This window comes from Cotesia typhae, unplaced genomic scaffold (assembly GCF_013202065.1).
Source record: "Cotesia typhae breed Kobodo isofemale line unplaced genomic scaffold, CoteBio_Ctyphae contig_26, whole genome shotgun sequence".
Classification (NCBI taxonomy): Eukaryota; Metazoa; Arthropoda; class Insecta; order Hymenoptera; family Braconidae; genus Cotesia; species Cotesia typhae.
In genome coordinates this window covers 1453046-1468163 of record NW_027423732.1, presented here as the reverse complement: position 1 = coordinate 1468163, position 15118 = coordinate 1453046, and the positions used below count along the sequence as shown (strand labels likewise).

General features: G+C 30.9%; 2 protein-coding genes and 1 long non-coding RNA gene across 3 annotated transcripts; 1 reads left to right on the top strand and 2 right to left on the bottom strand.

Annotated features, from left to right (window-relative positions):
• Positions 1-3199: 3199 nt before the first annotated feature.
• On the top strand, positions 3200-8910 carry LOC141525196 (fidgetin-like protein 1). The gene is made up of 2 exons (XM_074239585.1): positions 3200-3468; positions 6938-8910. The coding sequence occupies exons 1-2, from the start codon at positions 3314-3316 to the stop codon at positions 8601-8603; spliced, it is 1821 nt and encodes a 606-aa protein (XP_074095686.1). The 5' UTR covers positions 3200-3313; the 3' UTR covers positions 8604-8910.
• On the bottom strand, positions 4546-6910 carry LOC141525198 (uncharacterized). Its single transcript, XR_012478822.1, has 3 exons — positions 5789-6910; positions 5622-5710; positions 4546-5235 (listed from the first exon to the last, which is right to left on the bottom strand). It is a non-coding gene; the product is annotated as an uncharacterized LOC141525198 (long non-coding RNA).
• Positions 8604-13691, bottom strand: LOC141525197 (pancreatic lipase-related protein 2-like). The gene is made up of 2 exons (XM_074239587.1): positions 10648-13691; positions 8604-10578 (listed from the first exon to the last, which is right to left on the bottom strand). Exon 2 carries the CDS (start codon positions 10559-10561, stop codon positions 9956-9958), a length of 606 nt encoding a protein of 201 aa, XP_074095688.1. The 5' UTR covers positions 10562-10578; positions 10648-13691; the 3' UTR covers positions 8604-9955.
• Positions 13692-15118: the final 1427 nt, after the last annotated feature.

The window sequence follows — 15118 nt, the reverse complement described above, 5'->3', positions numbered from 1 at the left end:
GACGTCTCCGAGCGTTTGAAAGTAGGCAGAACCGTAACTTTAAATAATAGCCAAAACTTTAAATGCGTTTTTCCCGAAACGATGTTTTCAAAGTCGGTGAGGAATATTTCTCCGAAACGGCTTGACCGATTGACTTGAAATTTTCACAGGATCTTCTTAGATACTTTTGTCAGGTAATGATCGAAGGAATAAAGTTTCTGATAAAAATTTCGATTTTTTAAGTCATTTTAAAGTGTAAATTTTCGTGCAAAAAAAGATTTTTTTTGTTGGGAAGCCGCCATTTTATCTAAAATCAAAATTTTGACTATTTCTTCGATCATTACCTATATTTATCTATCCTAAAAGTAATCCTTTTGGTTTTTTTTTATTTCAAATAATTTGGATCAGAGATATCTTCCTCACCGCCAGACACCTTTTTGTGGAGGACCTTCAGGAGATCTTCTACAGGAACGATGGAACCCAATATTTTTATTAATAAAATATGAATTCTTAGAATACGTTAAATTCGCTAAATGTTCATATATTTTATGTATATATTCAATAAAAAGCCTCTTCAGAAAAAATTAACAAAAAAACACATTTTTTCGAACTCACAAGTGGATATAACCCCTTAAAAGAAAGTAATACTTATTGATTTTACCTCTTTTAGCGTATTTGTAACATAAGTTGTCAGAAAAGTGAAGATAATAACATTTCGCAGCAGAAATGCTCCATACATCCATACGAAGGTGTCTATATAGAAGTCTACCTCATCAATGCGAATCATATTCAAAATCAGATAATACAACGTGAATATACTTCTGACACTCAGTATAAAAATTGATATCAAAGTAGGAAATCCATAGAAATTAGATGCTTGGTCACACATGTCACACAAAATAATATATGCAAGTTTGATTCTGCCGATATCTTGAAGAACTGATTTACGAGAATGGGATATCTTGCTATTGACAGTCCCCATTTTAGAAATAGTGCTATTGATTCTCTTAAAACGCTTTTCGATAATAAACACCAGCAATGAATATTGCGTCATAACCCAGTTACTAATTACGAACGGTGTACTCCAAATTATTGTTCGTACTACTGACTGGATGATTTTTACTTGTGCTGCCAAAATAAACGATGTCAGCAAGAAATTAAATGTGAAAATCGAGTAATTGGTATCGTATTTTGGACTATAATCTGCACAATTTTTCAATTCGTCGTCCAAAACTTTAAATTGGTTGTTGACATTTATCAAAATTGTCTGGCGAACAACGTAAATTATGAAGATCATACTTGCTGACAGCATTGAAACTATCGTAAATTTTGATGATATTTCTCCGAACATGGAATCATTTTCAATAATCTCCAATTTTTTCTCTAAAATTTCAATAAAAGTCATTGAGATGATTACTGTGAACAGCAGAATGTTGTAACACGATCCAGCATGAGAAAAATTCCAAGCTAAATTTTTAGAACCATCTTCTGTAGCAATTTTTCGAAACGCAGAAAACTCTTGCTTCCACGGCGACAATCCACATATTTTGAACAGAATATACTGAAAGTATTGGAAATATTTATACCCTGCTATTTTAAAGTGTTTAATAGTTTTTTCGGATTCTGAATTATCTGGCACTCGTTTTGTATTTTTATTTCGATAATGCATGTTTTGAAATACAATAATGTTTGCTCTGAGCTGTCACAATAATGACTAACAAAATATTTTTTATGATAAAATATCAAAGCTCTCGTTCATTGCGTGACTATTGTATGATTTGAATAAATTTATTAATGATCCGATACAGATATTGTCCAGAACTGCATTCAAGGTGTCAATTAACATAATTTTTATGTATTTTTGCATTCCAATATCATATCATTGTTCTAAGCGAAAAAATGATCATTTTTTTACGGAAAATTTCCCCAGAATCTGTTAAAATTTCTTGCTTTGATGTTTATGGTAATTTCAACGTATTTACTTTATTTTTCGTTTGATTGTTTATTGATGAAGTCGTGTGAAATGACGTGTTAGCTTTGTCGAAAGCAATTAAAGCTAATTAACGGCAGGCTAACTTTTTCTACTTGATTATCATTCCGCTTCGGTGAAAAATAAAATAAAATATGAAAAAATAAATAGATTAATTGAAAATTCGTTTTATCATAAAAAAAACTTGGTTTTCAATTTCTTTTTTTGATAAATAATTTTAATCGTATTTTTTAATTTCGTTAATTTCGACCTTAGTAGGAATTTTCGGTAACCGAAAAAATAATTCAGACAGCCCAGACCGGGACTCGAACCCGGATCATTTGGTTACGCACCAAAGGCTCTATCAGTTAAGCTATCTGTGTCCGTAATTATACTGTGTCATTAGGTGACCGTCTCTTTATTCTCACGACAGGGGCACTATGAAAAAAAAATCGCAGCGCTTTGAATTTTTCTGGGATTTTATTAAGTTTAATAATCTCCCTAATAATAATTAAAATTATGAGAATTTATGATATTAATTCAAAAATCAATTTTTTTTATTTTTCATTTCTAAATGAAGTTTGCACATAAAAATATTGTAAACTGCAAATTTTTCCAAAAATATTGTGGTACTGAAATCAACATTCGATAACTTTTCGAATTTTTTGACGAAAATTAATGTAGAAAAGAAGTTTTTAAATAAATTTTGCATACGGAAATTAAAAAAAAAATCATGAATGTATTTTCTATAAATATTTTCTTAATATATATTTTCAACATATTTTTAATATTTTAATATAAAATAAAGATGAAATGTATGTGGCATCAATTTATTCGTGATGTGATTGGTCGAATATATCATAAGCATGAAAATATATGCAAATTCTATATTCAGCCGCGCGTTTGCGCGCACAAATTCAAATTCTAATACAGATATTTTTTGGAAAAAAAATAAACGAAGTTGAATTATGTTATCTTATTTCGGCATCATAAAATTTTATCGAACTGAAATCAATTGACATATTACAATTTTTTAGAATTTTTCTCTTAAATTATTAAGAAAAAAAAATTAGTAAAATAATTCCATAAGAAAAAATTTTTAAAAATTATAAGCGCAAAAAATTTTAAATAAAATACAAATTTTTGAATTTTAGCGCCAGTAGCGCTATTTCGTGCCTCGCAGGATAACCCAAACTAGTTTTACCCTGCCGGTAATGGAATACACTTCCTTCGCTAACCTCCAGAAACTCATGCGTGTGTTTTGTTTACATACTACCGGAATTATTAGGGTTCAACACTCGGTCACTTTGTTGATATTTTTATTTATATTTCAAAAGTTTTAATTAATTAAAGACAATATTAAAAATGAGTAAATTTAAATCAAGTGGTTCTTCGGAAGATTTATTAGAACACAATTACTTAGCGGCATTTCAGGAGCTGAAATTTTCAACGTCTGAAATTAGTAATTTAGATCAAGATCGCAAGTGCATGGCATTGAAATATCACACTGCTAGAAAAAGGTAAACTACTTTATTTTTTATTTTTGATAAATCATTTTTAATAAAACATAATAAAAGCATTAATTATTGATACTTAAAAAAATTTTACTGGCAATAGACTTTTTTTTTTATCATTTAATACCGAAATTTATTGCTACGAAAAAAAATTATAAGCGTGAATCAGCCGAGATCTGATAATTGAAAGTTTTAACAATCGATAACTTTGTGAAAATATCGTTTTCAAAGCGATAATGGCGCGTATTCGAATTTTCTTCAAGAGAATTTTTGTAAATTTTTATTTAATTGATTTCCTAAGTTATAATTTTCAAAATAAAATTTCATTTGGAAATATTGAAAATATATATCGAAGAAAATGAATCAAATTCTATTAACATAGCATTTTACTTTCAATTTTCAGGAATATTTTTGTATTTTTCGCAGATAAATATAATTTTTAACTCAGGAGACAATAAATAATTTTATCAACTAGTTTATAGTTTTTAAAATGAAGTCAAATACGCAAAATAATTATTTTAGTTGAATAAATAATTTAAATTGAGGTTTTAATAATTGTAGTATCGGAATTTATAGGATAGGATACTAAATATTTATTAAGTTGTTATAATTGAGGAATCACGGGGGGGTTAATTTAAAGTGAGTATTTATTAGAAAAAATTGACAGAGTTAAAGGACAGAGGTCTGTGGTACATCGAAGTTAAGTAGGAACTACCAGCTTGAGTCCCATACAACTAGATCTTACTTACTACCTGGGTTCTCACCCCCGCATCAGTGATACTTCTTTCTTACACTCTCGGTACTTATAGGTAGTTTTCCAATTACAGAGCATAATGCGACTCAGTGGCGCACAATACTTAATTATGCTGAAGCTTAATTGGAACGTGAATTAGTTTTCAAATGCTTCAGCAAAGTGTGCTAAGCTCAGTGTTGAAAAATAAATATTCATAGAGTTATCTAAGTTCAAAATAAAATATATTATTAGATAAATAATTCACTGTTTATAACCAAATTAAAGAAATCTCTCAATTACGTAGTTATGACAGTACTTAATAGAATACTTAAATAAAAAATTAAAAAAACTTTGAAATATGTTATTTTATTTGTTTTGCCATTTATCATAAACTTTCAAGTATCACAAAATTTTAATCATAGATCTTAATGTAAAATATTTGTTTTGGCATGTTAAAATAAAGCCTTACAAATTTTTGAACGATAATGTATAAACAAAATTTCGAACAATGCCAACTTGAATAAAAAACGCTTGTTAATTTTCTATCACTAAATTGGTATTGATTGCGAGTATCACACGAGAATAGTACTTTTAAAAGTGCTCGATTGTGCGAAGCGTTGCTGTAGTTGGAACATTCAACGTTGAACATTATGCCGCATAATGCGCTCTAATGCTATAATTGGAAAACTACCATAATGTACATTTTTGCCACGAGACAAATCTATACTTACGTTCCCACGCATACAAATATTTTCTAAAATATCTTAACTACACATCTGTTATTTGGGAATTTTTCTTAATCCCTTTATTTACAACCTTTTCGAAAAAATACTTACTGCTAAGTACAAAGGTGCAATACAATAATAAAATCGAAGTACTTAAATCTAAAGATGACCATTTCACATAATTGACATCTAAGGCATCGGTTTCTGACCCTCAGAATTTTTTATGTGGCAGTTTCTGACCTTGGCAGTGATCTTGTTTCTGAACCTTACAACTGCTGTTCATCATAGCTCGTTTTTCTTTTTTTTTTGATCCTCCTAAATAATAGAAAAAAAAAATTAATTTTGTTAAAAAAATATTATTCAATTAAAACCGTTATAATAATTTAAATACTAACAAAATTGATATTATTTTAACAATAATTTCTACTCCTAACAGTATTACTCCAAAAAAGTATTTTCAAGGCCCTTAACTATAATTTTTTATTGATAAAAACTAATAATGATAAATATTATTATTTTTAGATTTTATACACATGTCAGTAAACAGATAACCTTACTTGTTGTAGGTTAAAATTTGAGGGTCAACAACTGTATCATATCTTTAAAATTGATCCTAGTTATTGACCCTTATATTTTAATAATATAAATTATTTAAATGTGTATTATAAATATTTTAACATTAATTAAATTTTTATACTTACATGGGAATACTGCACAGATCGAATTGTCGTACCTACTAACCTAAACAGCTTAGATAACAACAAAAAAATGGCTTCCACTGTCACTGTAGCTTTAAAAAAAAATTTTTTTTTTGTTAACGCTTTTTATACTTCTTCAATTGCTATTCATTAGGCACAAGATTACTTACTTTAAATTGAGAAAAAAATTTTTTTTATTAACTTATAAAAAATTTGAAAAGGTCAGAAACTGGAGCAAACAGACTTACATTAAGTTATACAAATACATATGTATAATCTTAATAAATATTTATCGTATTTACCAAATAATTACTATAAAATCTATATTTACAAAATTAATAACGTTTTTAGATAGTTTTACTGGTCCACAAATTACAAAGATCACATTTGAATCTGAATGATTTTTTTCTCATTTCTGCATATGTTTCTTTATAATTTGACTTTAAGCAACTATAATGTACGTGCTTTTTGTAGATTTCGCACATTATCTATCCAGGATTAATTTCTCCCTGTCCACAACGGAGACATTGATCATAAACACTCAATGATCCTGTTAAAATATCTTCTTTCAGTCTTCCTCTCATTTGCATTGGATCGAAATCACTAATAACGTACACATTACTTTTTAAAATTTCTTCAATGAAATGAAGTACATATATTCCGCAACTGAAAGAGTCATTCTAAATTAGATATTGATTTGTTGCAATTGTCCAGTTTTTTTTAGATAAGGAAAAATTTTTTCATAACAAAATATGAAATTTTCTACAATACTGTCTTTTTGTCGGGATTTAGTTTTTAGTGGATCCATGTAATAAATTTGATGCGATTTTACATCTACGTAAAAAAGAGTCCACTGGGAATCGTTTATATTGAGTGGTAAAATTAAAGAAGTTTTACCACTCCACAAACGCGGCTTTAACGTAGCTCTTCGGTTCTTCTAACCCCAACTGATTGTATGAGCTGCGTAATGAAACTTAAATAGTGTCAATGAAACGTCCAGCTTTTAAATTATTGACATCTGCCATTTTTTCCAACGCCCTGTCTCCTTAGTTTCCCAGAGCTCTTGCCAGAACGCAAAGGTCTCCTCACGTTCGCGGGTTCTCACGTCTCTCAAAAGTCCTTCGCCAACCCGTCAGGCATCCCAGATCCGCTTCCTTTCAGGACCCAGTAGGTTGAATAAAACTTCAAAAGTGATATTTATTTGTTTTTGGAATAATACAAAAAATTACCAAAATTAATCTTCTATACAGTATTAAATTAAAAAAACTTTATTTTAACAATAATGATGGTGATTTTTTAAAATTTCAAATTCTTTTCAGCTCCGACGAATTGGCGCTACGTCTTTTATCCCACGATCTAGACGACTACATTTCTGAAATGGAAGTCGATAAAAATTGTCAATCCCAAAGTTCTGAACTTACACAAAAAGCCTCGATTTCATCATTAATAATCAACTCTGACATTCTTTCTTTAATCAAACCACTACCGTGTCAAAAAGACTCTTCTGCGTTCTGCAAATCAAATTTGCCAAATGATACTGACGTGCATAAGATAATCGACATCTGGAACGGTAAAATAGAGTCTCCACGTCGTCGAAAAATTTCTCAATTTCACGCCAATCCAGGCAGAAGTAGCCCTTTACATAAACAAATTTCCAACTTAGCAAATTCAGCTTCTAACTTTTCAAATTCAGCTATCAACCCATCTAGATCAACGTCATTCCCTTCAGAACCCGTTCAAGAACTCAATTTACAAAAGCGCCAAGAGAAACGTTCGCATTTTGATAATCTGTACAAAAAATACAATCGTAACAACGATGATGACGAACAAGATCTTCCTAAATCGTTGACCGGCAATAAAGATACTCGCAAAATGGAACCCTTTAGAAACGCGCGTCAGATTAAAGTTCAAGAGCAGCAAAAAGCGAACAAATCAAAGTATCAGGGAAAGACTCTTGGTGGCAAGACTGGTGCTAGCAAAGGATTTGTCAATGTGTTCAGCAAACCTGATACAGAAGATAAACCTGAACAATCTGACCGCCCTGATAGTCAAGAAAATATAGACTGTGAAGATGAACGGCTGAAGAACATTGATCCCAAGATGATTGAATTGATACGCAATGAAATCATGGACTCGGGTTCCTTCGTCACGTGGGATGATGTTGCAGGTCTGGAGAAGGCCAAAGATATCATTAAGGAAGCTGTGGTTTTGCCGATGCTGCGTCCTGACATTTTTACTGGACTCAGACGTCCTCCAAAAGGAATTCTGCTTTTCGGGCCACCTGGAACTGGGAAGACACTTATCGGAAAGTGCATCGCTTCACAGAGCAAGTCGACATTCTTCGCAATTTCTTCCAGCTCGTTGACGTCAAAATGGGTCGGAGAAAGCGAAAAAATGGTGCGCGCGCTGTTCGCAGTTGCACGAGTTTATCAGCCGTCGGTAATTTTTATCGACGAAATTGACTCCTTGCTAAGTCAACGCTCAGATACGGAGCATGAAAGTTCCAGAAGGATCAAAACTGAGTTTCTGATTCATCTAGATGGAGCTACTACGGGTGATGATGATAAGATTTTGCTGATCGGAGCTACTAACAGGCCTCAGGAGCTCGATGAGGCTGCTAGGAGACGATTCGTTAAGCGATTGTATGTTTCATTGCCGGAATTGGAAGCAAGAAAGCAGATCGTCAGGAATTTGTTAGCCAATGAGAAACACAGTTTGACAGAAGAAGATGTTAAAACAGTCGCAGAAAAGGCAGACCACTTTTCGGGTGCTGATATGACGACATTGTGCAAAGAAGCAAGCATGGGTCCGATTAGAAGCATTCCTTTTGATATGATGGAGAACATTAGGATGGAAGACGTCAGAGGCACCACTATTAATGATTTTTTGGATGCGTTCAAGAGAGTTAGACCTAGCGTCGCACAAGGAGATTTGGTCAATTATGTCGTCTGGGATAGAACTTACGGCAGTGGTACTGCTGAATAGTTTATTTTTATTAAAATTTGCACTTATATTTTTGTTTTGATAGTTAATAGTTTTTATTTTTTACTTTTGTATGTAATTTTAAGGTTTTCAATTTTGTAGATAACTTAATCGAAAATTTGTCTATAAGAAGAAATTGCCTTGGAAGTATTAATCAGCAAACTTTTCCTTATGATGTTTCGTAACTAAATAGAATATATTTCGTTACATTTTAATAGTTTTGTATGTTCAAGTTATAAGATAACAGTATATTTTTCTATGTAACAAAACAGTTGAACAGTATTTTAATAAAAAAAATATGATAAACTTATTTATAAACTTTTTTTTATATTAACTATAAGACATTCTTTTTCTTATGTGTAAGTTTCGGTTTTCACTTAAGGGGTTATGTCTACTTGTAATTTTGAAAAAATCGAAATTTTTGTTTGCACATTGTGAATGTATATATATTCGAGAATATTGTCTGTAAATTTCAAAGTAATCCGGTAAATAGTTTCGGAGTAATGAGCGTATTTGTAAAGATGTCTCCGAGCGTTTGAAAGTACGCGGAACCGTAACTTTAAATAATAGACAAAACTTTAAATGCGTTTTTCTCGAAACGATGTTTTCAAAGTCGGTGAGGAATATTTCTCCGAAACGGCTTGACCGATTGACTTGAAATTTTCACAGGATCTTCTTAGATACTTTTGTCAGGTAATGATCGAAGAAATAAAGTTTCTGATAAAAATTTCGATTTTTTAAGTCACTTTAAAGTGTAAATTTTCGTGCAAAAAAAGATTTTTTTTGTTGGGAAGCCGCCATTTTGTCTAAAATCAAAATTTTGACTATTTCTTCGATCATTACCTCTATTTATCTATCCTAAAAGTAATCCTTTTGGTTTTTTTTATTCCAAATAATTTGGATCAGAGATATCTTCCTCACCGCCAGACACCTTTTTGTGGAGGACCTTCAGGAGATCTTCTACAGGAACGACGGAACCCAATATTTTTATTAATAAAATATAAATTCTTAGAATACGTTAAATTCGCTAATTTTCATATATTTTATGTATACATTCAATAAAAAGCCTCTCCAGAAAAAATTAACAAAAAAACACATTTTTTCGAACTGACAAGTGGATATAACGCCTTAAGAGTTCTTCAAATTATTATCAAGGTACAATTAAAATCCGACTATCAATAGTAATTTGCAAAGCAAACAAACAAAAGTGCATTGATATCTAGACTTGGCTTAAGCTTACGATTAAATTTAATTCGATCACAAGAAATTTTTTTTACATCATGAATTTATTTAATCGATACGAAAAAGTAGACATAATTTTATCTTTACTCGATAAAAAACGTAAGTAGTATTGTCTAAAAGCTACGTCCTTTGGTATAAGGATAGTGTGAGTTAGTAGCAACATAGTAACTTCCAAGAGCGTTCTTATCAACATATTCACCAGCAAGTATCCATGGGCTTCGTATTTGTACCAGTCTAAGAGGATTAATAGGGAATCCCCAGAATCCAACGTTTGAAATAATGGACTCTGTAAAGTAGATCGGAGCCCTAAGATGGCTGCAAACTATGTCAAGATTACCACAACCAGGTTGTATCCCTCCCCAATTGACATAAAAATCAACGTGTCCACATTTTTTACTTTGCCCTTCGACAATCATCTCCGTGTGATAGACGTCTACGAAATAAGCGTCGGTAGCATCTAATTTATCTTTCAAAGGAACATTGATTAGAAATGATTTCGCCGGATCCAAACCAGTTATTCTGTTGAACTTATCCCATCCTAGGTAATAGCCTGCGATTCCTGTGACATGATCCCCCAAACTGAAACCAATCGCGTGGATGTCTCGGACCCCTTCCCTCCTCAGCATTGCAACCATTTTCCCAAGATCAAACGCAACATATCTAAGGCTTCCGACCGCAGTTGTATAATCGCTGGCAGCAATGGCCGACCAATTCATCATGATGGCATTGTAGTCACCTTGGGTCAAATAATTGTCCTTTACAGCGACTAGTGGCTCGCAATAGATATGAAGAACAAAGACCTTACTTTAATGCAATCATTGATAGAATTCTTTGTTATTTTATTTAACTACACTACTCACAGAAATTAGAGGAATAAAAAAAAATGCTAATTTTTCTTCAATTTTCGACGGGCTTAAAAATTACGCTTTGTTTTTTTCTTAAAAACAAAAAATTAATTTATATAGATTAATAACTTATTATTATTAACTTGAGGACAAAATATGCATATATTCAATAGGATGCATATCTAAAATCTTTAACGATTTTATAAAGGCTAATTCTTATTAATTTTCAGCGGAAAGTATTTACTTACACTGATAGAAAAACAATTTTGATTCAAGAAACTTTTTCTTCAAAATTTGAACTCTTGAAACTAGATATAGATATATTTCCTTTAAAAATTTTTCAAGGGAAAGGGAAAGAAAAATGGAGATGGAAAATCACTTGGGTTGGCCATTTCGTCGACGTTTTTTAGGGCCTTGGGCTGCGCCCAAGGCCGTAATTCTCGACGAAATGGTGGACATATTTTCGGCCATAGGTTGGCCATATCTTGGTAATATCTAGCTTGGCCCCCGAGCGGGGATCAACTGAACCATTCGACGCGTTTGGATAAATTAATAATTTATTAAAATTCACGTTGTTTATTGATTAATTTATGTATTGATAATGATAGTAGATATAATAAACTACAATTCCAAGAAAAAAAATTATTATTTAGTTTTAATTCGAATAGTAAAAAATGACTAAATTTTTTTTGGTTCAATTGACCCTCTTCTCCCCTACTAGATTATCAATAAAAATTGTATTTTGAGTTCGAAATTTCTTCAGCGTTTTCAGCTAGAATTTAACCAACATATTCCAGGGACAGTCTGCAGGGTCGACCGTTTTTCAGATTTTTTTTTAATTCTATTAAAAAATTTTCTGAGAAAAAGTAAACCATCTCAATTCAAAATAATATTATTACTTACAATTGCTTGATTCTTTATGCTTAAATTTTCTCATTAATCCAAGAGTCATTTTTTTTTCAATTAATAAACAAAGCAACTTTTTTAATTTTCTTGGTTCAAGACATAAAATTTTTTTTCTATGTATCTCTTTTATTTGAACTTTACCATAATAAACTTTATCATTATTTTTTTAGCTCAATGAAAATTTACCAATAAGTGATAGAGTCAAAATCGCAAAATTACCGACCGAAAATATTAAGCTCGATGAAAAAGCTAATACTTACGGGTGGTGTCAAACGTGTTCTAAAAGATCACCTACAAGAATTATCAGTGTACCACTTGTAACAGTTTTACCTGCCCAGGTTGGCCCCTAATCAATTTTATAAATAAATAAACAAAACTAAACAACAATACAATTATTAGGGCGCCACCAGGATTTTTAATCACGGTTCCTGGAACCGGTCCAGAGCTGAGAAAAACTTAATCTTAGGGTAGAGAGAGTGGAGGAAGATGCTGTTGAATAATAAACAATTAATTAACAAGATCGATCGATATTTATTAACAATAAAAAATTAACAAACTTAACAATTTAAGCGCTCACTCACACACTATAATTAACTTATTATCTAACGAAGCGGAGAATAACTGCGAAATAAACGATATTTACAAACGAACCTTCCAAACGACGATACGATGACTAGACGGGCTTTTTCGAACAAACGGTCTCCCACACCTGTCCTAAAACTAAGCTTAAAATTACAAGTCCACCGGACTACCAAACTTAACACTATTAACACTCTCTATTACGCATAACCCATACAATTCTTCACACACATAACCCACACTTCGCTTAATTGAAATTTATAATCTTAAATTGAAGGAAATGATTTTAATTTAATTACAATATTCTTAGTTTAAATTATTCAATCATTAGTAATTAATAAAACGACAATTTTCAATTAACAATCAATTTCCAAATAGCTATTACAATTCTCAAATTCCAATTGTTAATCTTCCTTGGTTTAAAATATTAAACAGCTTAAAATTCCTAAGTTATTATTTCGAACGAGAGGCTTAATACCTTGAATTAGCTTTTGTTAAATAAATTAATCACAATATAAATCTTTACAATCACTTCAAAATTATTAACACAAGTTTTATTAATTAATTCTGACTAAGTTTTTACCGTGACAAATTTTTGACTCACTTAACTGATTTCTTGGACTTAATGTTCACGCCGATAATTATCAAGTTTCAGTAATTTTAATTTGACTACTTCACGGACTTAATCCCCAAAAATTACTAAATTTCCACGTGATATAAAATAATTAGTTTTACAATAAAATATTTTCAATAAATAATTCCTAATATAATATTCTTAATAATTTTCCAATCTATATTATTTTCAATAATTAACTTTTAATAATTTTCTTAATATAAAATATTCTTAGTAATTAATTCTTAATAAAATATTATTAATAGTTTTCTTCTAGTTTTATCAATTATGAAAATTTGACACAATTCGAAATATTCAAATTTTAATTGCTAGAACATTCGCTAGCTGTTTTTGCTTGACCTTGGGTATTGGAATTTACTGCGACACAAAACTGACGCTTGACCAAAATTCCACGAATAAAAATTTTTCGATTTTTTTAATGACAAAAATCCATTAATTTTACTAAGTTAATTGTTATAAAAATTACAACAATAAAATTAACGAAATTTTCGGATGTTAATTTATTAATTGATTATTTCTGGTTATTAAATTTTCCCGCAAGGTCGATTGAGTGATCCTCGGGTATAAACCCCCATGAAAATCAGTAAATCCAAAACTAGCAAATGTTCCACTATTAATTTATTAATAATCGTCGATTAAACGATCCATAATAATTAAATAGGAGAAGTAACTGGGTATTCGGTAAACCGCAGTCCACTTCTTTCCCACAGAGTAATAATTGATACCTTGACAAACAAAACGATGATCTAACTCACTCGTTGAGGATGAAGTCCTAGTTGTAGTTGGCTTCCTTCGTCTCATCACTACTCCGGGGATCGGTCCTTCTTGATTTCCGTGGCACTCAGTCTGGCGGTCACACTACTTCTCCCTTTTCCACTGCACGGCTCACCTATTTTAACCCAAACTCACCCCCTCCTATTCTCCCTTTAGGCCCGAAGATCGAGACGCGCCAGTGCTATGTCGAATAATTATCGATATCCGGTGACTTATCGATTAAGGGTAATTTTACCCTGTTACACACTGACAATCGTAAATCGACGCAATTGTTAAAATATTCAGCATGATGAATTTTGTGGCAAAACAAAGAATGCTCAAAAGGTAAAAAATGAATTATCTTAGTATAGTTCAACATAAATAATCGAAAAACAAGATTGTTATTTTTTTTTTTTAATTTTGTAGACTATACGTTCTTCACCGGTAATTAAAAATGGTACAATCATCGGTTACACGGCATTTGAATGTCCAGAGGACAATGACAATCCTGTTACAGATGTTTATGATTCATTGTCGTTTATTAATCGTGCTGTGGAGAATTAAATATTCTTGTTGCAGGTTGCTGTTTTTGTAATTTTTTTGTGTTGTAGAAAAAAATTAAAATAAAAAAAATTGTTTTTGGCAAAATTGTTAAATAAATAAATAATTTAATACCTAACAAGAATATAAAATCAGTAATAGCTTGAAATTAAAAAAAAAATATTTTTTTTTTTTTAAATAAGCGAGAGAGAAAAAGTGTAAACCCTTAATAAGCATGCGCAGTACGGTTGCGACTATAGTTAATGACACGACTGGTTACTGCACAGAGCAGTATCCCACGTGGAGAAGTACACGACTTGTAACACTCCAAACGTGAGCGATTGATGTTTTAAGAGTGACTACTAAAATTCAAATTTGCGCGCGCAAGCACGCGCATGAATTTCGAGTTTGCATATATTTTCATGCTTTGATATATTTGACCAATCACGTTACGAATAGTTTACTTACATGATATATTTTCATATTTTTCATCTAAATTATAAGAATGGACTAGAATTTAAATTTGCGCGCGCCTCATATTTGTTGTCATGATATATTTATGTGTCGTTTATGTATATTATATTCACTTTCAACCAATCATAATGAGAATAGTTATTTTCAACCAATCATATCACGAATAAATTGGTTTCACATACATTTCATCTCTATTTTAATATTTTAATAATATTAAGATTATAAGAATGGATTGCTGTTCTAACCAAAATTTACAACACATGAGTCATTGTACTTTGTGACAGAACTCATTTCTGTGATGACGATAACTGTTGTTGTTTTCAAAATAAATTCATGTTTCCGAACACTAAATAGACTCAATTAATGTTTTGCGTAATACTGGTTTCTGCTTTATTTTTATCCGTGTATGTAGCAATTAAGTATTATAACCAATTACCACAGACATTAAAGTCTTTATACTTAAAAAATAAGATTAATAAAAAAAAATAATAAATTGGATTGTAACACTTAGTCACTAAATCACGGATTTCTTTTTATAGTATATT